The 24,451-nt window shown below is 43.0% G+C and overlaps 1 protein-coding gene across 4 annotated transcripts in view; it reads right to left on the minus strand.

Moving 5' to 3' along the window:
- The window catches only part of USP24 (ubiquitin specific peptidase 24), a 163,949-nt gene extending 159,435 nt beyond the window's left edge, over positions 1-4,514 (minus strand). For all 4 annotated transcript variants that reach the window (XM_036911209.2, XM_036911210.2, XM_057500238.1 and 1 more), the window contains exon 1: positions 4,053-4,514. In XM_036911209.2, the coding sequence (XP_036767104.2) occupies positions 4,053-4,376 (324 nt within the window). In that variant the 5' untranslated portion in view covers positions 4,377-4,514. The remainder of the gene's footprint in view (positions 1-4,052) is intronic.
- Between the last annotated feature and the right edge of the window lie 19,937 nt (positions 4,515-24,451).

Raw genomic sequence — 24,451 nt, forward strand, 5'->3', positions numbered from 1 at the left:
ACTATCACTTACTACCAAAGGGGAAAAAACAGGCAGAAATAAGCTGAATTAAGGAACTACAAATTAAGGTGATTTAGGTGTCTTACAACAGGACCAACTTTGGGGCACTCAATGAAACAAAAACGCAATGAAATCTTGCAAAGACTTCTGACAAAACACCCCTGAAGAAATGTGCACATTTTAACAAGATCAAAACAAGAGTTTGCAATATTTGTTAGATCACAATATTAAATGTCACTTCTAGGACTATTAATTATCACAAAACTAGACAGCCATGGAAGGTATTTCTAGCTGTTAATTGAAATCTTGCAATTCCACTTTAGTGTTTTCTAAAGATAAGGAAACAGTAAGGAGTAAGATGCATTTCACAACTGTTAAATTTTTTAAGAGGCCCACAGCAGCACCTGGTTCTGATTTCACTGACCTCCTGGCACAATTCTTACAGGACCAACTCTCCCAGCTCTGTGAAGGGCAGAACCAGGTGACATGAACTTAGCAGTTTACATTAGCCACATAAGGAAGAATGAAAAATTCTGACAGTTGGGGGTGTTAAACATCTGGCTAAGTTATTTAGGGCAGCTGTGAGATCTCACTCTAATAATACAACACACTCTTACCTGCTGTGAAAAGGTTTTGAAGTAATGCCATTCAAAACCAAAATTGGATAGCTTCTCAAAGTCCCTTCCAGACCAAGACCAGGAATTACACTCAACAATAGCAGTAACAATCAAACACAACTTCTGCAAAGCAATACCTTTACTTCCTTGGAGGGTATTTAAATGGTGGATTTCTGTGTGATTTCAATGTGTTCTGTGTTTTCCTTGCTTCTACTGAACCAAAAGTTAACTGCTGTTACTTACCAAATTTTAATTTGTAAACCAAATCCTAATTATAGTATGGGCCCAAATTACTAAACTGATTTACCTAACTAGCTACATGACCTTGGGAAGTCACTTCTTGCAAAATGAGAGGCTTGCACTAAGATCCACTAGAATGTAACCTTCATGTTCTGTTCACCACTCTATTCCCAGCCCCAGGACATGGGAGGTATTAAATATTTACTTAATGAGGATCACTCCTATCCCCAAACTGCAAATAAAAAATAAAGTAATTTCTTCTTTTTAATAATCATATTTTAATCTGTGTTTTCCCAAATGTTTTGAAGAGGACGTTAACACTGAACTTTCCTATGCATGAAATAAAACTTTACATAATTTAAAATAAGGTACTCATTTTTTAGAACTAAAACAGATTATACAAGAGCTGACAAACTTCATCCAGTTTACAATACTTCCCCTTTCTCTATCACCTTTAGCCCATCAATGAGTTCTGACTCTTTTGCATTTGAAAGGAAGCCAACAGGTAAGGAGAGGTGCACTGAACTTGCAGTGAGAAGGCTTGAGTTCTAGTCTCATCTTTTCTATTAATTGGCGCTGGTGAGGACACGCCACTTCCCCTTTAGGACCAGCAAGCTGCAGTTGTAAAACAAGGGAACTGAACAAGTGATTAATTTCTAGTCTTCTGCTCAAAAGTCTATGATTCTCCTTTTGTTCTCCATTATTCTATTCGCCATGCCTTGATTCAGTGCTTGCCACATCATTCCTAGACCCGTACAGTAGCCTCAAAATGTCTCTTTCCCTCTTTGTTTTTCCTTCTTACCCTAAAATGAGTTCAATCTACAACCATGAATTGAGCAGAGTAAAAAAGCACACTCTTTGAAGCCAAGAGACTCGGGTTCAAATTCAGACTCAGCCACTAACTAATTCTATCTCTAAATTGCTGATGTTATTAACTATCTCACTGAAGGTTAAATATAAAGTACGCTAGACACTCAACAACAATTAGCACTTTTCCCTATTATTTCCCAAGACCAAAAGCTTCAGTTTCCCACTGTTCACAGCAACAATGACCAACAAGCTGCACAGGTGGCATGCAAGATTTGTAAAAAACTAGAAGCAAAAATTGGATTAAACATTCTCAGCATGCTCCTGTGTGCTGGAGAAGCGTCTGCTTGTATTCCCGCCAATCTGCTTCTGGGTAAAGCAGCCTCTGTCACCAGGCCCTCATGAACTCTCAGATTTAGGTAGTGCAGCCTCCTCAGGCCAAATCCACAAGTCAAGAGAAAATGAAAAAAGTTCTTCAGGAAGATGTAGGTTCTTTAGATTTTACCTGAAAGCAAACTCCTCAGCCTGTCATTAAAGAAGCCAGTCCCAATTACTTGTACATAAATGTATAGGCAGTTCAGCTAATGCTAAAGTACCATCCAACATTATACTTTGATTTTTCAATTATAGGAAATTAGAAGGTGTGACAAAAGAAAAAATAAATTTCTCACAAAATGAGGATACACTGAACCCTGTAGAATTATACAAACACATTCAAAAAAAGCAATGGCTTTCTTCCTGATTGTAAAATTGGATCAAAACTGGAAGGAACAAGGAGAGGAGTAATGGGGACTTGCAAAGAGCTTATTTCTTAAGTGACTTAGGTACAGTTACTTAATTATGTAGGAATTTCTTCCCAAACTAGGAATAGCAATCTTTTGGGAAGAAACTTCCATACACTAGTCAATGATACAGCTGAGTTATTGGGTAACTGAGTGGAATCAATCAAGTATGTGCAAGTCTGGAAACCAAAGAAATCTTGTAAGGAAACCTTTTTTTTGAAATGCCACCTTCATTTCCAAGCTATTTCAGCCCAAGAAACTGCTCCAGAAACATGTAATTAAAAGGATATAACAATTTAGAAAAAATTCTTTTAGAGGGCTAAGCTTTATTAAGAATTATCCAAAGCTCTATTGAAAACACATAGCTCTATTTAAAAACACAACCCCCTTATCTGAGATCTGTGCTCCTCTGTGATCAGGCCAAGCTGCTCTACTTGACCCTTAATAGACACTATCCAATGGATCTGACCAAAATTCCTGCTGTGAGTTGCCATTTTTCAGCAAAGTAATTACCACAGGGACCGTTGCTTCTGGTTGATCCTTTTTTAAAATTGCAGTTCAAGTTCATGTTCTTCCCCACATTGTTTGCTCACATCCCAAACTAAACACGCCTAATTTCCTCCACCCAGGTCTCTGACCAAAGCCATTCACCAAGACGGCCCTTTCTCCGTAACACTCCTCCACTGACAGTAATCTCCCGTCCTGTCCCGTCTCTCTGCACAGCACCCTCAGTATGACTACAGTGCCTTTCTTCCCTCTAGTTTTTCTTCAGTTCTGACCTCATCGATGACCAGTCCCACCCTTACCCAGACTTGGTCCCAGCTTCATCTTCCAATTCTAGTTCTCAGCTTAGATTCCTGCAAGGCCTTGGTGCCTCTCACCCTCTAACCTCTTTGAGTCCGACATCCACTGCTTCAACACCTGACCTTTTTCTGGTGGGTTCCCCCAAGCCAGACCTTAGTGCGGCTAGGCCCCTCCCCCATCTTATATCAAATCCTGTCATTGCGGGCCCCTGGTCTGTCCCTCTTGATTTTAAACCCTGCCTTATGTCCCCTCTTTCTGGTCCTTGGCTAAAACCAAACCCCATTCGTAGCCCCAGCAGTCCTCCTCTGACCCTAGCAAAGGCCGCTACTCTGGCTGGCCCATCCAGAGTATTTTTCTCCGACTCTGAACCTGGTGTCTCTCCCCACTCCGCTGAAACCCCCCACTCCGCTGAAATGGGGCCACGAACCCATTTCTGATCCCTGAACATGCGTCGCCCCATGACATACTCCAGGCTAATGTGTGTGCCTCCCCCACTTCGGATGCTACCTCTGGACCCTGGCCGCTCTGACGGCTTGATCAGCCGGAAGCCTAGGAGACTCGGCCGCACAGCCCTGCCCCGCATCCCTAACTCCCATTCAGCCCCACCCCACGGGTCCCTCTCCCCACTTGACCCTAGTCCCGTGACCTCCGTCCCTGACGAGCCCGGAGCTCCTTTCTCTTTCTGCGCCTTCACCCGTCCCAAACTCCCTCTGCACTCCGAGGCCAGTGGGGTGTGTCCCCTCCCCACGGACCTCCAGCCCGGCGGCCTTTCCCGCGGGAGTCACGGGACCCCCCTCCTCACCTCGGCGTCCACAACCTCGTGGTAGGCGGGCGGGGGGTCGAAGCCGCCCCCGCCTCCGGTGCCGCCCCCACGGGAGGGGCCGCCGCCGCCGCCGTCACCCCCGCCGTCGCCCCGCGAGCCCCCGCCAGGCCCGGGACTGGGGCCGCCGCCGCTGTCCATGGGTTCGTAGCCGCCGTAGTCGAGGCCCGGCCGCTCGTTGGTGAGCAGCGCCACGGCCTCGTTGATGTCGTTCTTGGCCAGGCGCAGGGCCTTGCGGATGGTGGCGGGGTCCGAGAAGCCCATGCACAGCAGCGTGGTCATGTGCTGCTCCTCCTCTGATTCCATGGCTCGGGCCTCCGGGCCGCGCCGGCCGGCGGACGGCGAAGCGGCGGGTGCTCGGCCTGGCAGCCGCGGGGCGCTGCCTCAGCGCCGCCCGCGCGCTCCTGACCTGCGCGCTCCGCAGCCGCCGGGCCAGGTTGGGTTGCGGGCGTGGGCGCCGCGAGCCGAGCAAGGGCGGTGGGGCGCTCAAGCGCGGCGGCGGCCCAGCCCAGCCCTGCGCGCCGCCATGTTGGCCCTCTCCCCCGCCTCCGCCTCCGCCTCCTCCCGCCGCGGGGCCGCGCCTCCGCTCCCGGAAGCAGCACGAGCCGCCACCAGGTTCGCCGTTTACAGGCGAAGGCTGGGGAGGTGATTTTTTTTTTTTAATGGAACGAAGGGCGGGGCCGCGCCGCGCCGCGGAGCGTCTCTGGGGTGAAAGCGCCGCCGTGAGGCCGGAGCGGAGGCGAGGGAGGATCCTCAGCCACTGCCACCGCCCGCTCATTTCTCCAGCAACAGGTTCCCGCGGGAGCGGGAGGGGCGGGAGGGAAGAGCGGCTCCCTTCGCGGAGCGTCCCGAGGTCCCCGAGTCCTGGGGCTGCCCAGCCTTGCCGGATGCCGCTCCGCCTGGCATCCCAAACCAACTCCCGGACTCGCTTGCCCCCCATCCTCAATGAAACTCTTGCCAAATGGACTCCACCTCCAGCCCGGCCTGAAGAGCACCGCAGCCCTGAAAAAAATTCACCCTAATTCCACGGAAATCCACCCGCCACGCTGCCCGACACACACCTCAACGCCGCCATAAATTCATGCCTACGCCCGTCATAGCGACCCACCTGAGCGGAAATTCACTCCCCGATAACACTTGACCTAAATTCCAACAACTCTCCCTGAAATCGCCCGAAACCGATCGAAATTCCCAGCCCACACTGAATTTTTCTTCCAACAAGGACTGACCACTTGTCCCCACCAAACCTGACTGAACTCTACCAAACTCTAAAGCTGAAATTCCCAGGAGTGAAACATTTTTTACAATCTGAACTCTCAATCCCAGTGCTTTCTTTACGAAGACCTCAGAACCGAGGCTGCAACAACCCTCTTTCAGCCACGGACTTACTGCAACACCTTGATCTCTGCCCCACTCCCGATACTGACCCACCCACCCGCTCTACTACACCTTTCGGCTCAGATTCCCTTTGTTTCTGCCCGTTGAGGGGAGAATTCCACCCCTTCTCTGTTTCTGCCATTTAAGGGGGAGAGTCCACACCTGTTCATTTCTACCTTTGGGCATTCCTCTTTCTTTTAAGGCCATTTTCTTTGCTTTCTCTTTCTCCCTTTAGCATTAGTGCTCAGCGGCCACATCTAGTCCCCTTAACGCCACCATGCAAGCCCTGGCCCTTGCTATTTTACTCTTTAAGTTTCCTTTAATTCATGCGTATAGGTTCTTTTTCCACCATATCCCAAGATCCTGATGTTTTTCCCTTATCTCAGTATTACATTTAAATGAAGTGACTTTTTATCATAGTGATTAAAGACTAGATTTTGGACTAAAGACTAGGTCTAATACCCAAAGGAAGTAAAGTATCTTAATTTGTGAATGAAAATAACAAAAAGCAATTACATCCTCTACTTATATTTCTGAACAACACAGAACCTGCTAAGGAAGAATGCTTATAACTGGATCAGGTCATAATATATATACTGAAATAAAGTAATGTAAATAAACCCAAGCAGCCTGTCATAGAATATGTGCCAAACTATTTATTCAACAAGTATGTACTCAGTATCAGTTTCCAAGTCCTGTTCTTGGCACTGATGATGTAACTCTAAACAAAGCAGACAAAATTTGATGATGGCAAAGTGATGGCATTAATTTTAGTCTTTGAAGAATTAATTCAGTGACCAAATTAGGAAATTAGCTACAAGGGGAGAGAGAAAGTAACAGGTAAAAAGAAATTGTTTGCCACTAAAATTTGAAATAGAACCCAAGAGGTAATGAGACAGAGCCGACCAATTCAGCTAGCACATAAAAGCCTCATCAACAGTGGCAGGTTTATAGAACATGACAGAGGAAGCGGTACTGAGCTGAGAAGAGGAAGCAAAGAAGGAAACAGAAAAACAAAGTGTGATACAAACTGGAAAGGAGCCACAAAAGGCACAAAAAACAAGGAAGGCCATTTTGAAACAGATCTTGGAGGGCCTGAAAAGCAAGTGTCATTTGAGGATGCAAGTAGTGTAATCACACTGTTTGGCATGTAAGAAAGCAACTTTAAAACTGTTGAATTGGGATAGCAGGGGAGAGTCTATGGTATAAATATTCATACTTTCACTTACCATTTAATTTTCATTGCAGCAAAATCTTGAAAATGTAGAAAGGACCCCAAAAAGTGAAAATTACATTCAATTCACATTTATCCTTCTCTAGAAGCTTCTACAAGAAAAATAAAAAATATCTACATGTAGAAGGGAAGTATGATGTACTGGCTTGAAGATAATATGAAGGTTTCTAATATAAAAATAATTTTAAAATATTTATTGTCTACTTTGAGCAAGGCTGAGGACTAGAGAGGTAAGTGTGAGCAAGGACATGCAGTTTCTGCTCTTTTAGAAGTTGCCGTCTTTAAGGGAGATAGACATTAAAGCAGTAATAAAGTGTGATAGTACTTCAATAGGGGAATTTCAGTATGTAAGGGGTGAATTTCTTCTGTGGAGATAAATTACCACCTAGGAAATCTGTAAAGTTTCCCAGAGGAAATGATTTCAGCTATAAGCCATCAGAAAGTAGGAAATCCAGGAAAATGAAAAAGAGATGAGGGGAGAGAGTTCCAAAGAATAGGCAGCATGTGTAAAGTCCCTAGAGTGGGTGGGTGGAAGGAAAACAATTTCAGGAATTAAAAGCCAGTGGAGTATGCCTGGAGTATATAGAATTCCAGAGAGGTAGTAACAAGAGAGGAATCTAGAAGGGTAGACAGTGGATTTGAGAGGGCAACTTAAACTGTGATAAGGAGTTTGAGCTTTATTCTGAGAAAATGGGAAGCTACTGAAGCATTTATGTAGAGGACAGGGGTGATGTTATTTAAATTTTAGAAGGATGTAGTATGTAGTATATAGAGAAAGGTCTAGAAGGGAGGAAGAGTAAAGATAGAAAATCCAATTAAGAGATAAGAGCAGTTAACCTTCCTAGGCAACCACTTTGAAATGCAGATTTGAGTTTGTTTCATATGTAGTCTACAATCTTTGTCTTTTTGTTTGTCCAGCAGTTTTACTGTGATGTGTCTAGAGGTGGTTTTCTTTGTATTTATCTACAATGGAGTTTGTAGAGTATCTTGAACATGGGCCTTGAAGTCTTTCATTAGCTTATACAATTCTTGGCCATTATTACTTCTGTTTCATTCTCTCTCTCTCCTCTCCTTCTGGGGCTCCAATTACATGAATGTGAGGCTCTTTTCACTGAATCACATCTGTCTCCTATGTTGTTTTCTGTATTTTTTATTCTTTTGTCTCTTTGCTTCAGTCTGGATATTTTTTTCTTTCCTCTCATCTAATTCACATATTCTCTCTTTAGCTACATCTAATCTGCTATTAAGTCTATTGAGTTCTTAAATTCAGTTATTGTATATTTAAGTTCTATAACTTTAATTCTTAGGGCATCCATATCTGTGATAAAACTCTTAAAACTTATTATTAAATGTCTTGAAAATAAGGTATTTTATAGTTACATGTCTGATAATTTCCATATCTGTATCTCCTATTGGTCTGTTTCTATCTATCTGATTTTCTTTTGATTGCCAGTCAATTCTTACATTTTTGTAAGGTTGAAATCTTACAATTTTTCAAAAACTTTCTGGGAATTTTATTTTATATATTATATATTGTTTAAAACCATATAAGTGACCTGAAGTTCTAGATGATGTTATTTTCCTTAAGAGAGGATTTATTTTAGTTCCTGGATTTATTTAGTTCCTGGCAATTGGAGTGATGAGCAAATTAATCCAAAGAAAAAGATTAAGTGTTTTTTTGAAGCCAGACTTCAGTCTCTCTGAGGGTTCATCTACTTTTGGTTCACCCTCACTCCTAGCATTCTTTAGGGTTCCCAATTGTTTTATTTGTCATATCTCAAACCACCCCATAACTTGTGGCTTAAAACAACAAGGATTTATTAGTTCTCATAATTCTCTGGGTTGACTGGACAGTTCTGCCCTGTTTGGAATTGGTGGGGTCACTAACAACACAACATTCACCTGAGAGCTTGCCTGGACATTTTGGTGCTTCCCATATGGCCTCACTCTCAGTGTTGTATTCCATCCTGCAGGGCTTCTCCTCATGGCCTGTCTTTTCATTGGAATAACCTTGACTTCCTTAAAAATGGAGGATAGGTCCTAAGAGAGAGAATTCCCAAAGTGCAAACCGTGGTGAGCAAGTGCTTATCGATTCTCTTTCTGTCACTTTTAGTGATGCACTATTGATAAAAATAAATTATATGGCCAAGTCCAGAGCGAATGTAAAGAGGACAACCCGAAAGCACAAACAGTAGAGATGCTAGTGGTTCATTGAGGGTCCACCAGTGTAACAGACTGCCTTGCCAAATGAAAGCCTAGGGTGTTTACCAGGGTACCTTCTCTTTAGTGGCCCTTGATCTCCGCTATTTGTCATCTCAGTCCTGTAAGACTGCCCAAAGCTCTTCTCAGCTTTTCAGCCTCCTAGTTGCTGATTAAAAACTGACAAATGTATCAAAGGGAAAAGCAGTGTTGAATGATGGGATTACCTCTCTGTACTTCATTTTCTCTTTGGAATTTGGCTCTACAGGTTCTCACTTGGAATCTTTCCAGGGCCTTTAAACACATGTTTCTTCTATTCCCCAGCTTGTCTAGTTGTTCCCAATAACAAGAATGGTCTTAAACAAGGAGATCTGTCACTGCTGGAAGCAGAAATCCCATAGAAGGGAAGAAGTTGGAGAAAAGTACTTCAAGATAGGAGATAAAAGGAGTAGATGCTGACAGAAGATTTTTGAAGACTAGGAAGAGGTTAACATTTTGGAGATCCTGGAGGAGAAAAAGCCTTGCCTTGCTGCCTCCCAGTGCTCTAGGAAGTAGAAAGTGCTGAAGGAGAAATGACTGCCTGGACCTCAGATTTCCAACTTCCACAAAATCCCCAACCTCTAGTAGGGCAGGGAAGCAACAGAGCCACTTTCCCTCAAAGGACCTAAGCCTGTGCAGGCTTAGACTGTGATTTCAGTGTTAACTAGTATAGGCTCAGGACTTTCTTGGTGTTCTAGACTGCAGAAGACCCATGAAACTTGTATAAATCACCCCCTGCAGTTGGGAGAGAACCCTAATTATGACTGTAGTGCAGTATTTGAATACTTTGGCACACAGAGGTTCAGGTGACCTTTGTTTCAGAAAAAATAAAGTGTTATTTAATGTACCATATTTTGATGGATGCAAATTCATACCCATTCTATATATTTAAAAAATAATAAAAATAGCCACCTGAAAATTGGAATCAAAGACCATACTTTGAATACTCTACTTGGGCATTGACTTTTTTTGTGTGTGTGTGTGGTAACAGCTTTATTCCATTCACATACCATTCAGTTCATGCATTTAAAATGTATAAATCAATGGTTTTTAGTATATTCAAAGATATGTGTCACTGCCACTGCAATTTTAGAACATTTTCATCATCAAAGAAAGAAAACCTGTACCCTTTAGCTATCTCTCTTCTGTCTCCTCATTCCCCACAGTGCTAAGCAACCACTAATCTACTTTCTGTCTCTATACTTGCCTATTCTCAAAACTTCACAGAAGTGGAATCTTACAATATGTGGTCTTCTTTTTGTCTGGTTGCTTTCACTTAGTTTACTGTTTTCAAGTTTATTCATATTGTATAGCATGTATCAGTACTTTGATCCAATTTATGGCTGAATAGTATTTTATTTTATGGATACTACATTTTGTTTATCCATTCATAATGGACAATTTGAGTTGTTTTTATCATTTGGGTACTATGAATAATGCTAAAACCATTTATATAAAATTTTTGTGTGAACATATGTTTATGTTTTCATTTCTCTTGGGTATATACCTAAGAGTGGAACTGATGGGTCCAATATTAATTCTATGTTTAACTTACTGAGGAATATCAAATTGTTTCCAAAGTGGCCTAACCATTTGACATTCCCATCAATTGTGTTGGAAGGTTCTGATTTCTCTCATACTTATTATAAGCTGACTTTTATTGTAGCTATCCTAGTGGGTATGAAGTGGTATCTAATGATTTTGACTTGCATCTCCCTGATGACTAATGATATTGAACATCTGTTCATGTGCTTATTGGTCATATGTATATCTTCTTTGGAGAAATGATTACTCAAGTCCTTTGCCCCTTTTTAATTAGGTTGTCTTTTTATTATTAAGTTGTAAGAGTTCTTTTATTCTAGGTCCAAGTCCTTTATCAGATAAAAGATTTGCAAACATTTTCTCCCATTCTGTAGGTCGTCTTTTCACTTTTTTAGTAATATCCTTTGAAGTACAAAAGTTTTTAATTTTGATAAAGTCCAGTTTATCTTTTTTTTTTCTTTTGTTTCTTGTGCTTTTGGTTTCATAGCCAAGAAATTATTGCCAAATCCAATGTCATGAAAGTTTTGGCCTATATTTTCTTCTAAGAGTTTTATAGCTTTAGATCTTAGATTTATGTCTTTGATCCATTTTGAGTTAATTTTTGTATATGGTGTGAGGTAAAGATCCTAATCGTTCTTTTGCATTTGGCTGTATAGTTGTCCCAGTACCATTTGTGGAAAAGACTATTCTTCTCCCATTGAATGGTCTTGCTCCCTTACAAACATCAACTAAATATAGACACATGGGTTTTCACGTGGAATCTCAATTCTATTACATTGATCTATATATCTATCTTTATGCCTATATCACACTCTTATTATTATTCTTTGCATTAAGTTTTAAAATCAAGTGTAAGCCTTCCAACTTTGTTTTTTATCAAGATTGTTTTGGCCATCTGGGTCCCTTGCAGTTGTATATGAATTCTAGAATCAGCTTGTCAATATCTACAAGGAAGTCAACTAGGATTCTCATAAGGACTGCATCGTATCTGTACACAAATTTGGGGATTATTACCATCTTAACAATATTGAGTCTTCCAATCCATGAATATTGATGTCTTTCCATTTCTTTAAATCTTTAATTTATTTCAGCAGTGTTTTGTACTTTTCAGAGTACAAGTTTTGTACTTCCTTTGCTAAAATTTTTCCTAAATATTTTACTCCTTTTGATGTTACTGTAAATGGAGTTGTTTTCTTACTTTATATTTGGATTGTTTGGTTGCAAATGTATAAAAATACAATTAAATTTTATATATTGATGTCATAACCAAAAATCTTGCTTAATTTATTAATCTACATGTTTTTCATAGATTTTTTAATGATTTTCTATATACAAGATAGTGTTATCTATGAAAAGAGATAGTTTTGCTTCTTTCTTTCCAGTCTGGATGCCTTTTGATTATTTGTCTTGACTAAGTGGCCTGCCTAGAACTTTCAGTGTGGTATTAGAGATAGCAATAGCAGCCATCCTTATCTTGCTCCTGATCTTAGGAGGAAAGCAACCAGTTTTGAACCACTAAGTATGTTTACTGTGTTTTTTCTTTATTTTAATGGCTTTTATTATGTTGAGATAATTTCCTTCTAGCCCTAGTTTGTTGAGTGTTTTTATCATGAAAGATTTTTTGTTTTTTATTCTATTGATATGGTGTATTGCTTTAATCGATTTTCAGATGTTAAACCATTCTTTCATTCTGGGCTAAATCCCACTTGGTCATGGTGTTTAATAATGTATATATGTTACTGGATTCAGTTTGCTAATATTTTGTTTCAAAATACACTGATAATATTGAGAGAAAAGAGCAATTACTTTTAGAAAAATCTAGATTTTGATTATTTACTACAAAAAAAAGTCAGTATGAAAAATGGAGAAAGCTGAAAGAAAGAAGAGGAAAAGTAATTTTTAAGTCCAAGTTTTCCCCAACCCCTTAGTAAAGGGAGTATATTACTAAATGGGGGATCATTTGAAAGTTAATGTGGTATTTTCCTTCACTTAAGAATATGATGAAACTCAGTTAATGGCAGTCCAACATTAGCCTTTGGTTATTTTTCCAGCAATGGGTTTTCCTGAGCCATCATGACTAATTGGCAGATCTGTTCCCTGGGCATGCAAATTGGTTCCACTGCCTCCACTCTGGAAGGCCTGTCACTTGTCCTAGATGAGGTATGAATCCAGCAGTCTACAGCATAAAGAAATGCATGCCATTGGATTGTTGAGTGGAGAAAGACATGAAAGTAAGGCTGCAAAACTGAGGACTTTCCCTTAATTTGTTAGGCAGTGGGCAGCTATTAAATGTTTTGAGTCAGGGAATGACATGATTGAAGATGTACTTTAAGAAGATTAAACTGGCATTAGTGTATTGAACATAAGAGATTCAGCATCTGTGGGGTGAGAATGAAAAGAAGTATGGAGAAGTAAGAAAGACGTTTTAGGATTCGGCAATTGGATTTGATGATCAAGGAAAAGGAAAGATTCCTAGATTTTAAGGCTGGATGATCTGAAGCCAGAGTTTGATAGAAGGGAAGCAGATGACTTTGGCCTTAGATGAGGTGACATTTAACTAGAAAAGTTTGCCTGTGGAATTCCCCAATCATATCACATGCATCAGTTGGAAAGAAACAAAGCTGATAGGTATTTACAATACAAGAACACTGGAGCTCTTTAATTTGGAAAATGAGAAGATTTTATAAAAAGAGAAAGGTGAAAGGACCCATTTATTTCTTTGATGACCTTGTTCCTGGCCTTTAACTCAGCATATTCACCTCTACATGATGCTATGTGCCAGCTGAAGAGAGCAAAGCTTGTTCTGGGAGAAGCAACCCAAGTACATAGTTCCATTTTTATCCCACTTCTCATTTTCAACTCCCTAATCCTGGGTGGCTGGTTCCATATGTTGGTTTGCAAACTGGCCCCTGTAGACAGAGGGCAAGGAGAGACTAAAGAAATAGGCAGACCATTCCATATTGGTAGGTGGTGGTTTTAATAAAAAAGACAACTTAACCTACAAGGTTAGTCTTGGGCAGCTGCAAGACGTTTAGATCTCTGAACCTGCCTGCCAAATCTTAAAAGTTTTATAGAGGCTTTAACAAGGTTCAGTCTCGTACACTATTCAGAAGGTCTCAGCACTGCATTTACTATTTCAAGGCTATGTCCTTGGTGCAGCTTCTAGCATGGGGAGGGCAAGTGGAATGCATATTTCAAGGACAGGGAAGCAGGTAAGGAGCCTCTGATTGCCTGGGTCCAGTTTATGGGTCAATTGGCAGTCACATCCTCTCAGTAATCTCCTCCAACACCATATTCAAGCCTTCATATTGTTTTTAGTCTGCTTGTGGCCTCTTCACTATAGTAACATGTGATTCCCCTTTCTGCTAGTTGGATTTCTCTCTCTACTGGCTCAGATTTCAGCAGTCTCACGGTTTCCAATACAAGACTTTCTCTCCAGCCCAGACCCTCAGAATCCTCCTGCTCAGGCTGACACAGAATCTCTGCCAGATAGTGATTTGGGCAGTTTATCTTAATTATATTTTTAAGTTTTAGCTTCTCCAAAGCCACATTTTATAAGGAATATATGGTCATAATGTAACAGCTTGCAAATCTGATAGAAAATTCTGGTAGGGAATATCATTGCCTCTATAGCAATGTGTGGGGAAGTTGGGGTTCCTATGGCCAGGATCCTCACTGAACTTAAGCCACCTGATGATATAACTGACCTGTTGCTGGGCTGCCGCTTCTACACCTGTAGGCAATAAGCTATTATTGCGCTATATAAAGAGCTAGGCCTAGTGCTCCTCGACCTACTGCCAGGAGAACAAGCCGGGTAATAAACCCTTTCACCCCAAAGAACGTTTTACTGTTAATTTCTTTGGTCGGACTGAATCCATAGTGAACTTGCCTGGGGCTGAAACCCATTGGCAGGACAAGTGGCATAGTTGGCAGGATTCACTGTTGACCAAGGAAAAAGACAGGCTGCCCTTATGGGAGGGGTGCTTCAGCGGGCTGCCCCTGTGAATGGGGAGACAGTGGATCATCCCCCCATGGGTATGTGGTCTGAAGTGGCTTGCCTCCTAGAGGATGGCCCCACCCCAGGACTGGAGGCAAGTGGAGGTGATACCTGAGGCAGCAGGGGTGGCCCTCGGTATAGTAAGCAGATCCTTTGAGAAACAGAGTGCCCGTGAGGCAGTGGGGACTGTGGGTTGGCTGCTTCTCACAGCCTTAAAAAGGGTACAGAGGAGGCCCAAGAAATGGCAGCGCGAGAATGCGAGCTGCAAACTTCAGTAGATTCCCTGAGGAGGGAAGTGGCATTGTTGCAAGAGGCGGCACGAGAATGTGACCTGCAGACTTCTGTGGATTCTCTGAGGAGGAGATGGCCTTGATGCGGGAGGAGGCAGCATGAGAGTGCCGGCAGCAAGGTGCCATTGGAGACAAGACGGCAGTGCTGCCAGGTGTTCTGAAGGAGAAAGAGGCATCAAGGAAAAAGACAAACTCCTGAGGGAAGCACAGGCGGAGGTGGCACGAGAACATCAGCTGCGAAGCATTGAGCTGAAGGTAAGAAACCTTCTGAAGACTGAGGTAGCATTGCTGCGAGGCACAGTAGAAAAGGTAAAGATTGTAGCAGAAGAGGCACTTGGGGGAGGGGAGAGAAAGGTGCCATCAGCCCTAGAAATGGAGGAGCTGGAGAAGGATGAAGGGGTGGTGCCGGAGGCACTGTTGCCTCCTGTATTGAAAGCACGCCCAGTGGTTGTAAAGAAAATAAAGACCCAGCAGCTGAAAGTTCCCCAAGGAGAGGAGCAGCCCCCTCCCCAGGTCATGGAGCCCTCTATGGTCCACCCCTATACTCAGGCTGAGCTGGTGGATTTGGGCTGCCGGTTTAGGCAGAAGCTCTCGGAGTCAATGTCAGCTTGGCTCCTGTGTCTGGGGGACTTGGGTGGATGGAATTGTTCTGTCGGGATCAGAGATGGGAAAGCTGTCTTCCCTGACAGTGCAGCCTGCCTTGAGGCAGTGATTACAAAATGCACATCAGATCCCAGGGAGTCACTCCCTCCTCAATTGGATTATGGCTGTACTTCGAGCTGTGTGGCCCAATCCGGGTGATCTGCCATCCACGCCTGTTAGATGGCAGACATATGCTGAACTCCAACAAGTGCTACCAGAGCTAGGCATAAGAAATGCCATCTGTAGTCCAGAGAATTATAACCCAGCTGAAGAGATTTTCATTACTGGTATGAGAAATATTGTACTTCAAACAGCTCCCACATCCCTCTTTGGGTCTCTTTCCCCTCACTTAGGGCATCCCATAAGCAAGGTGACATGTACAGTAGCAGACTTAGGAGAGGCAGAAGCAATGAGAATCTGGAAAGAAATAAGACCTGTTACTCACAAGAAGAATTTATAGGGCCCTATGAAGGTTACGAGGACCCAGATGTGGGTTGATTTAATACGGGCAGGAGCAGATGGAAGGAAATTAGATGGGGAGTCAAATAGGATCTTACTGGAGCTATGGCAACAGCTGAAACCAGAGCAGCAGTTCCAGCCATTAAGACCAAAGAAGCAGAGGTCAGAGACAGAGCCATGAGCCCAGCCGGTGTGTTTGCAAGACTTCCTGCTGGAGAACGAGCCAACCTCACTTGAGCCCACACAGGAAAGTGATTGGGGAACACAGTTTGACTGAGGGAAAGGTCAAGGTATCTACCCTGAGGGACCAGGGGGGACCAGAGGCCACATGTTGAAATAGCTATCCATTGGTCCCCAGTGAACATACAATGTGTCCTGGCTCTGGTGGATGCAGGGACTGAATGTTCACTGATTCATGGTAATGCTGAGTGGTTCCCCAGGTCCCCCACTATCATAGATGGATACAGGGGGAAGGCTATCAGGGTGAAAAAAGCCCAAATCCCTTTGGAAATAGTACCCCCCAAGGAGTATACTGTGTGTATATCTCCTATTCCTGAGTATATTTTGGGGATAGATATCCTGCAGGGTCTATGGTTGCAGACCACTGCAGGTGAGTTCAGACTGAGAGTACGTGTGGTGAAGGCAGTTCTGAGGGCACATGCTAGGCACCCGCCCACAGCTTTGCCTGTGCCTTGGCGGGTGACTAATACCAAACAATACAAACTGCCTGGAGGGCGTAAAGAGATTGCAGAAACTCTCCAGGAGCTGGAAAAGGTGGATATTATAAAGCCCACCCATAGTCCTTTCAATTCCCCAGTGTGGCCTGTAAAAAAGCCAGATGGCTCCTGGCATATGACTGTGGATTATAGAGAACTGAATAAAGTCATACCCCCTATGCATGCTGCTGTCCCCTCTATTGCAGGCTTGATGGATAACCTCAGCCATGAACTAGGAACATATAATTATGTTGTAGATCTTGCTAATGCCTTCTTTTCCATTGACATTGAGCAGGAAAGTCAGGAGCAGTTTGCCTTCATGTGGGAAGGACAGCAATGGACTTTCACCATCCTCCCACAGGGATACCTCCACAGCCCCACCATCTGTCATGAACTTGTAGCCCAGGACTTGGCTACATGGGAGAAACCACCAACGGTGCGGCTTTACCATTATATTGATGATGTCATGCTCACATTGATTCTCTTTCAGATCTAGGAGGTGTAGCACCTAGACTGCTGCAACATTTACAGGAGAAAGGATGGGCTGTGAACAGCACCAAGGTTCAGGGACCTGGTTTGTCTGTCAAATTCTTGGGGGTCGTCTGGTCAGGTAAGACCAAAGTTATACCAGAAGCAGTTATAGACAAAGTCCAGGCCTTTCCTACCCCCACAACTGTAGCATTGCTACAGGAGTTTTGGGGTTCTTCTAGGCTACTGGAGAGTGTTTATACGGCACTTGGCGCAAATTCTGAAGCCCTTATATTGGTTGGTACATAAGGGACTCAGGTGGGATGGGAATGGAACATGTGCATCTGCCATTACTACAGCAAAACGGTCAGTCAAGGCCATGCAGGCCTTGAGTGTGATAGACCCATCAAGGCCCTGTGAGCTGGATGTTCATGTCACTGAAGATGGTTATGGCTGGGGTCTCTGGCAGCGGCTTGAAAGAACTCGCCAACCTGTTGGATTCTGGTCACAACTCTGGAAAGGGGCAGAGATATGATACACTTTGATAGAAAAACAACTGGCTGCCGTGTATCATGCCTTGCTGGCTACAGAACCCATCACTGGAATGGCCTGGATAAAGGTAATAACCACCTATTCCATCTTGGGGTGGGTATGAGACTGGACCCAAAAGCCAAGGAGTGGTGTGGCACAAACACCCACACTAGCCAAGTGGGGTGCTTACCTACAGCAGTGTAGTGTCCTCTCTAGTAGCCTCTTGAGCGAAGAACACCAACGCTTGTTAGGGCAGGTGACATATACTAGTGAAAAGCAGGAAGAACTTGCTTTTGAACCATTAGTAGCAGAGAGTCCCTATCGGGAGGGAAGAGCCCCTATACTCGAAGATGCATGGTACATAGATGGCTCCAGCCGTGGGCAGCCCCCAAAATGAAGGGTCATAGCTTTCCATCCTAAGACTGAGACAATATGGATGGAAGATGGTGAGGGGAAGAGCAGCCAATGGGCAGAGTTGCAGTCTGTGTGGCTTGTGATCAGCAAGGAGCCCTCCCCTATAGTTGTCTGTACTGACAGCTGGGCTATCGGGGCTTGACTCTGTGGCTACCAACCTGGTACCATGCCACCTGGCTGGTTGGTCACCGACCCCTCTGGGGGCAAGAATTATGGCAGGACTTATGGGCCTGTGGTCAGACTAAAATAATTACAGTATACCATGTGACAGGTCATTTGCCACTGGCATCCCCAGGAAATGATAAGGCAGATAAATTGACCCAGATACGTTGGTTAGAAGGAAAGCCTGCCTCTGATGTAGCCCAATGGCTACATCAGCATTTGTTGCATGCGGGGCAAAAGACAATGTGGGCTATAGCCCATTGGTGGGGCTTGCCTTTGACTTTTGAAGAAGTTAGTAGAGCCTGGCAGGAGTGTATCGTGTGCTCCAAAAGGGACTTACACCGAGTTCCACAGCAATATGGGGAAATAGCTAAGGGGTCTATACCCCTCATCAGGTGGCAGATAGACTATATTGGGCCTCTACCTGTGTCAGAAGGATATCGGTATGTAATGACTTGTGTGGACACAGCTACTGGACTTCTGGTTGCTTTTCCTACCCATTGTGCAGAGCAGCAGATTACCAAAAGAGGCCTGGAGCGTCTCTTTGCTGCCTATGGCCGACCACAGGTGATTGAGAGTAATCAGGGCACCCATTTTACTGGACATACACTGCAAGAATGGGTATGACAGCTGGGAATCAAGTGGAAGTTCCAAGTGCTATACAATCCTACCACAGCAGGCATGATAGAGAGGCACAATGGCTTGTTAAAATCCGGACTAAAGTCAGATACCAATAGTCTGCGGGGATGTTCAGTCCGCTTATGGACCGTGCTACGGCGTTTGAATGAGAGACCTCGAAAGGGAGCCCTGAGCCCCGTAGACATGTTAACACATATGGCTGCCTCCCCCATACAACTGCAAGTACAAACCAAGGAAGAATCACTGAAGCCGAGGTTTGGCCACCAGCATAACATCTTGCTGCCAGCACCAACTGCACGGAACCCCGGAGACTCCATTGAGTGGACATGGCCTTGGACCTTTCGACACATAGACCAATGATGGCTGGCTCTCCTGGCACCTTGGGGACAAGGCCTGGAAGCTGGCCTCCTGTGTATTCCTGGAATAACAGCAGAGTGGCCCCCAAAGGTCACAGTAGTGTATCCTGAACGGCCAGAAGGTAAGAGCATCTTACCGGGGAGTTTTGTTTTATCATTATGGCCAGTGCATGCACCTCCAGTAGCACTATACATAGACCCTTCAATAACCCCCATGGGGAAAGGGGTAAAAGTATGGTATACTAGACCTGGAAGAGACCCCCTTCCTGCTACAGTCATATCACAGTACCACTCTCTTGCATGCATCCTACCTGATGGACAAGATTTGCCTATGTTGGTGGCATTAAAACATGTGTCTTATCTCCTCTAAAGTCTTTGTGGATTGGGAACCTCCTCTGGCTTGAGGATTATTATAATTTTTGTATCAAAATCTTGCCATGTCTTAATTTTTATTATCTCTAAGTTGTTGTTATCCTCTGTTGCTATTGTGGAATCTGGTTACAGTGCTCCAGCTTTCTTGCACAGGGACCATTGCGGAGGATTGGAAGCATGTAGATTGTAAGGCGAGAATCCTGGAGGGGTGGAGTGTGGGGAAGTTGGGGTTTCTATGGCCAGGATCCTCACTGAACTTAAACCACCTGATGATGTAACTGGCCTGTTGCTAGGATACCATTTCCACACCTTTAGGCAATAAGCTATTATTGCGCTATATAGAGAGCTCGGCCCAGTGCTCTGGGCTGAGACAGAGACGCTAGTGCTCGACCTACCACAGGAGAACAAGCTGGGTAATAAACCCTTTCACCCCAAAGAACGTTTTACTGTTAATTTCTTTGGTCACACTGAATCCATAGCGAACTTGCCCGGGGCTGAAACCCATTGGCAAGACACAATGTAAACTCAGTTGTTGCAAATAGAAACATGAACTCCTCTAGCTGAAAAGTCAAGATTTGAGGCTTTTAGTTCCCTCTGAAATCAGGAGGACCTGGCTCTGGGCTTCAGTTTAATTCCAACATGATTCTAATTCATGATTTAGAAGTCTGTTTCATTTTCCCAGTGTTGACTCACCAGCCTGGATTAATTTTCCAGGGTGTTGTGCTAATTATAGGCTAGTGGAGCTAATGGACTAAATCAAAATGGCAACAAGTGAAAAAGCAGAACACTCTGGGTTCTGCTCAAAATGCAAAGCTATTTATAACTTCAGAATTGTATGGTTACCATTAATTAGTAAGTATTGCAGTGACCTTCAATTTTCAAAGGCGTCTACCATCATTTTCTAGTTAATCTTTCCCAGCCATTACTGCATTCATTTTATATGAAGGGCGGAGCTGGTGAATTACTTGCCTGAAGTCATGTCTGTGGTAAAGCCAAAATTATACTTTACATGTTACGTTAATGATAATAAAAATAATATATTTGTGGAGTGCCTTGCAGTTTTCAAAATATTTTCTCCTTTTTCATTTTATTTATACTTATTAAGCAGCCCTAAGGTTTCCTGTTGGTTAGTTGAGAAGAGAAAAGAAACTTTGGTTCACAGTTGTCTAGATTAAATTTTGATGGAATAAGAAAGAACACAGAGTTGTTCAGGAGTCAGAATCCAAATTGTATAATCATTGCTCTCCACCTCTTTCTGTTAGGTTTTCTTGGCCTTTGAGGATCATTAAGGCAAACATTCAGTCACATTAACCTTTTGTTTTGAGGCTTTTGTCTTGTTCCATCCAAACCTAAAGTGTATACTCACAGAATCTAGTGCCATTAGAAACCTCAATTTAAGAAAGTTGGGATTAATCCAGAGATTGCTTATGCTGGAATGTTGGCATAAAATCCCCCAAAAGTGGAGCTGGTTCTAGTGACTGCTGGGAACTTTCACTGGAGAACACCATTTCTGCTCACTTTCCTCATTCAACAGCCTGGGCCTTTCTTGAACCTTCCTGGGTGAGAATGTCCATACACTCCACATTTGAATTTCCGAGAATTTTTTATAAAGAATTGGATAGTTGGATGGGTTCTTCAAGGTCATGGAGTCTCACATCATCACCTGACAGATGTATAAGCTGGGACTCAGAAAATTAAAATAACTTTTCCAGGTCTCACAACTAGTAATCCCCAGAACTGGGACAAAAACCTACCAGACTTCTGTTCAAACAGAGAAAGAACTGGATGATGAGAGTCAAACTCTCACTGAAGCAGTGTTTGCCACAGCACAACTACTGAATTAGCCACACAGAGAGCAGTTCCTAAAATGCATTCATAGATGTTTCCTGACATAAGGTTCTGTGGTCATACTCTTTGCCCAACTGAGAATTCTTGAGGCAAATTACAAGATTGGAGACTCTGGAAAGCCCCTTGGGAAAGAATTTTGTTTAACCAACTAGTTCTCAAATTATTTAATCATTTTAGAATAGAAAAGAAAACCTAGTAATTGCCTGTATAATTCGTGCTCCCTGCAATACATTGAAGAACAAATAACGGGTACTTGTTGAAATGGGGCAGTCACAGGCAGGGTGGAAGCTTCCTGCTAGGTTCTTCACTACATGTTATTTTATCTTCAAACACTTTCGGAGTAGGTATCATATCCCTGTTTACGGATGGGCTCAAGGCTCTGGTTGCCTGTGATAGACTGAATTCAAGCTTGCTTAAATGAGAAGAGGCATGTATTAGTTCATGTAACTGAGAAGCTTAGAACATTGAAACCAGCAAGGTTCTCTTTCCCCTACCCCTGTTTCCCTCTGTCTGTCAAGTCTATTCATTCCTTTTACGGCAGGTGTCCTCACAAGAATGGAGGCACAACTGTGCACAATTTAGGTTCATGCCAGGACTACTCTGCAGCAGAAAGCAAAGGATCCCAGTGGCCCTCAGCACCACTTAGCAAAATCCTGGAGAGGGACTCAAATTTGCCAGTGGGGGTCATGTGTCCATCTCTATGGCCAGGGAAATAGGTACCATGATTGGTTTGGACTGAGTGTTATGCGTCCTATGGACAAGGAAGATATGTTTTCACAAGACCAGAAAGGGATTCCAACAGCACAATACTTTGAAAGTCAAGTAACCTGTCTCAGGTCACTTAGTCTGAAAATAAATAAATAAATAAATAAATAAATAAATAAATAAATAAATAAATATATATATATATATGTATGTATATATATACCTCTATAGCTTGTTGTTTCAATAAGATACAATCTCCACTCTTGAGGAAGGAATAGTCTGGTAGGAAAAAATGCACAACACTGTAGTAATAGTGGTAAAAGGTACCAGAACCATCCATGGGCATTTGGAGGATGGACAGATCGTGTCATAACTATATCATATCTCCAGGCCAGGGCTCATTTGATGAACCATGGGAACTCTAAATACACACACACACACACACACACACACACACACACACACACAGCATTTCTCTTCCTTTTTTTTAACATGCTTTTTGAAGATGTTGATGGACTCCGTAAGTTCATCCTTGGTTCTCCAAAGTTACTTGAGACTTTGAGTTAATAATTACTGCTTTGAAAAATGTACTTACCTAGAAGAACCAGTTCAAAAGATCTTGCCTTGCTGTAGAATGTTCTTATTGCCAGCAGTAAACTGGTCAACTTCAGATGCAGGTCTTTTAATACTAACAAGGAGAGCCCAGAAAGCCCAGATCAGAACCATGCAGAAAGAGGATAAGCTCAGGCAATAGTGTATTCCTTGGGACACTAACTTTGATGCACACTGATAAACATGTGGTACTTGTTAAAATGGGGCAGTCACAAGCAGGGTGGGAGCTATTCTTAGAAGTCACCAAGACTATTTTTAGCATAAATAATAGAATCATAACTATCTAGTCTGACCTTGTTTGAAAGTAAAAAAGAAACATGGAAAGGATAAAGAGATTTCTCCAGGGACATGCAACTGAAGACTACCTGTACCTGAACAAAACAAGACTCCCAGTACTCTAGTCCAGTGCTTTCTTCATTCCATGTCACACATAATAACACCATAAATAGGGAAGAAGAGGAATAGAAATAATAACATTCACATGTTGTAACACTCATCCCACTTTATTGTAACTTGGTTTCTCTACGAGACTGTAAACTTCATGAAAGCAGGATCTACGTCTGCTTATTTGTTCCCTACTACATCCCCAGCCTGACTCAGAGCAGACAATTAATACTTCTCTGCTCTGAATGACTGAAGAATGAACAGCAAGAATTCCACAATTTGAGATAGAATATATCCTTTGCTATTTATATAATTTCTGATGTGGCTTCTGTCACCCTGCCCTTGCTTTTCTTTCTGGCATCTTCTGCTATTTCCCAGTCTCCTTGGCTTATGCCAGAGAAACCTCCCCTTCCATATATTATGAAGGCCCAGGGACTCTAAGTCTTGTTGACTGAATGATTGGGTCCTGGGAGGGCAGTGCTGTCTTCCATTTCCCTCTTGACTCTCACTGGAGAATTCTAGATCCCTGAGGAACACAGGTCACTTTCCTGCCTAAGAAAGGACCAGCCCACACCACAGAAAGCACCACTTTCTCCTCCTCTTTAGTGGGTCACACCACCAGTCCCAGGGGAGGTAAGCCTTTTCTTAATCTTGAAACCTAAAACAACTTCAACAGGAGGAAAAGTATTCTTCAGTGTTTGTTAATCAAACCAAATGTCCTTAGTTGTTTGGCAGAAGGTAGGTGTGGATACTATGCTATATCTGTCAGCAGGCAGTTTGTGTCTAATTTATCCAAAGGAAATATCTGTGTGATGTACTTTTAATTTACTGAAGAAGGATAAGTGTTCAAACCTTTGCAAATTTACACTGAAATTAATTTTTCAAGGTCCACATATCTGTAGCTCTGCCAAATCTTCCTTTAAAACACACTTCCTTTAAAGTGTGACTAGCTATGGTAAATTATAAATGTTTATAAATGCCATCTCTCATAGTGTTGCAAAACTTGAAGAGCATAAAGTGTGAAAACCACCCCGCACAATCCTTGGCATATCAGGTGCCTCTCTTCTTAGTCGCTTTCCAGCTCTTAGGGTAATGGAAGCCTGAACAGATGGAATTCCTATGGGCATGGGCGAGGAATGGTTTTGGATGTAAATAACAGAAAACTCAACATAAGAGCTTAAGGAAATAAGAGCTTTTCCCCTTACACGACATGAAGTCTGACGGAATCAGCAGTTTGGTTTTAGTCTGGAAGCCCAGTGAACCCACAGTCAGTAGCTCTTCAGTTCTCTTGGCCTTTTCCTCATGCATATTGCCTCATGGTCCTAAATTACCTGCTGCAGCTCCAGCCATTATATTCATATCTGAGATAGCAAGGAAGGGTAAGAGATCCATCTA

Source organism: Manis pentadactyla, chromosome 4 (assembly GCF_030020395.1).
Source record: "Manis pentadactyla isolate mManPen7 chromosome 4, mManPen7.hap1, whole genome shotgun sequence".
In the NCBI taxonomy this organism is placed as follows: domain Eukaryota; kingdom Metazoa; phylum Chordata; class Mammalia; order Pholidota; family Manidae; genus Manis; species Manis pentadactyla.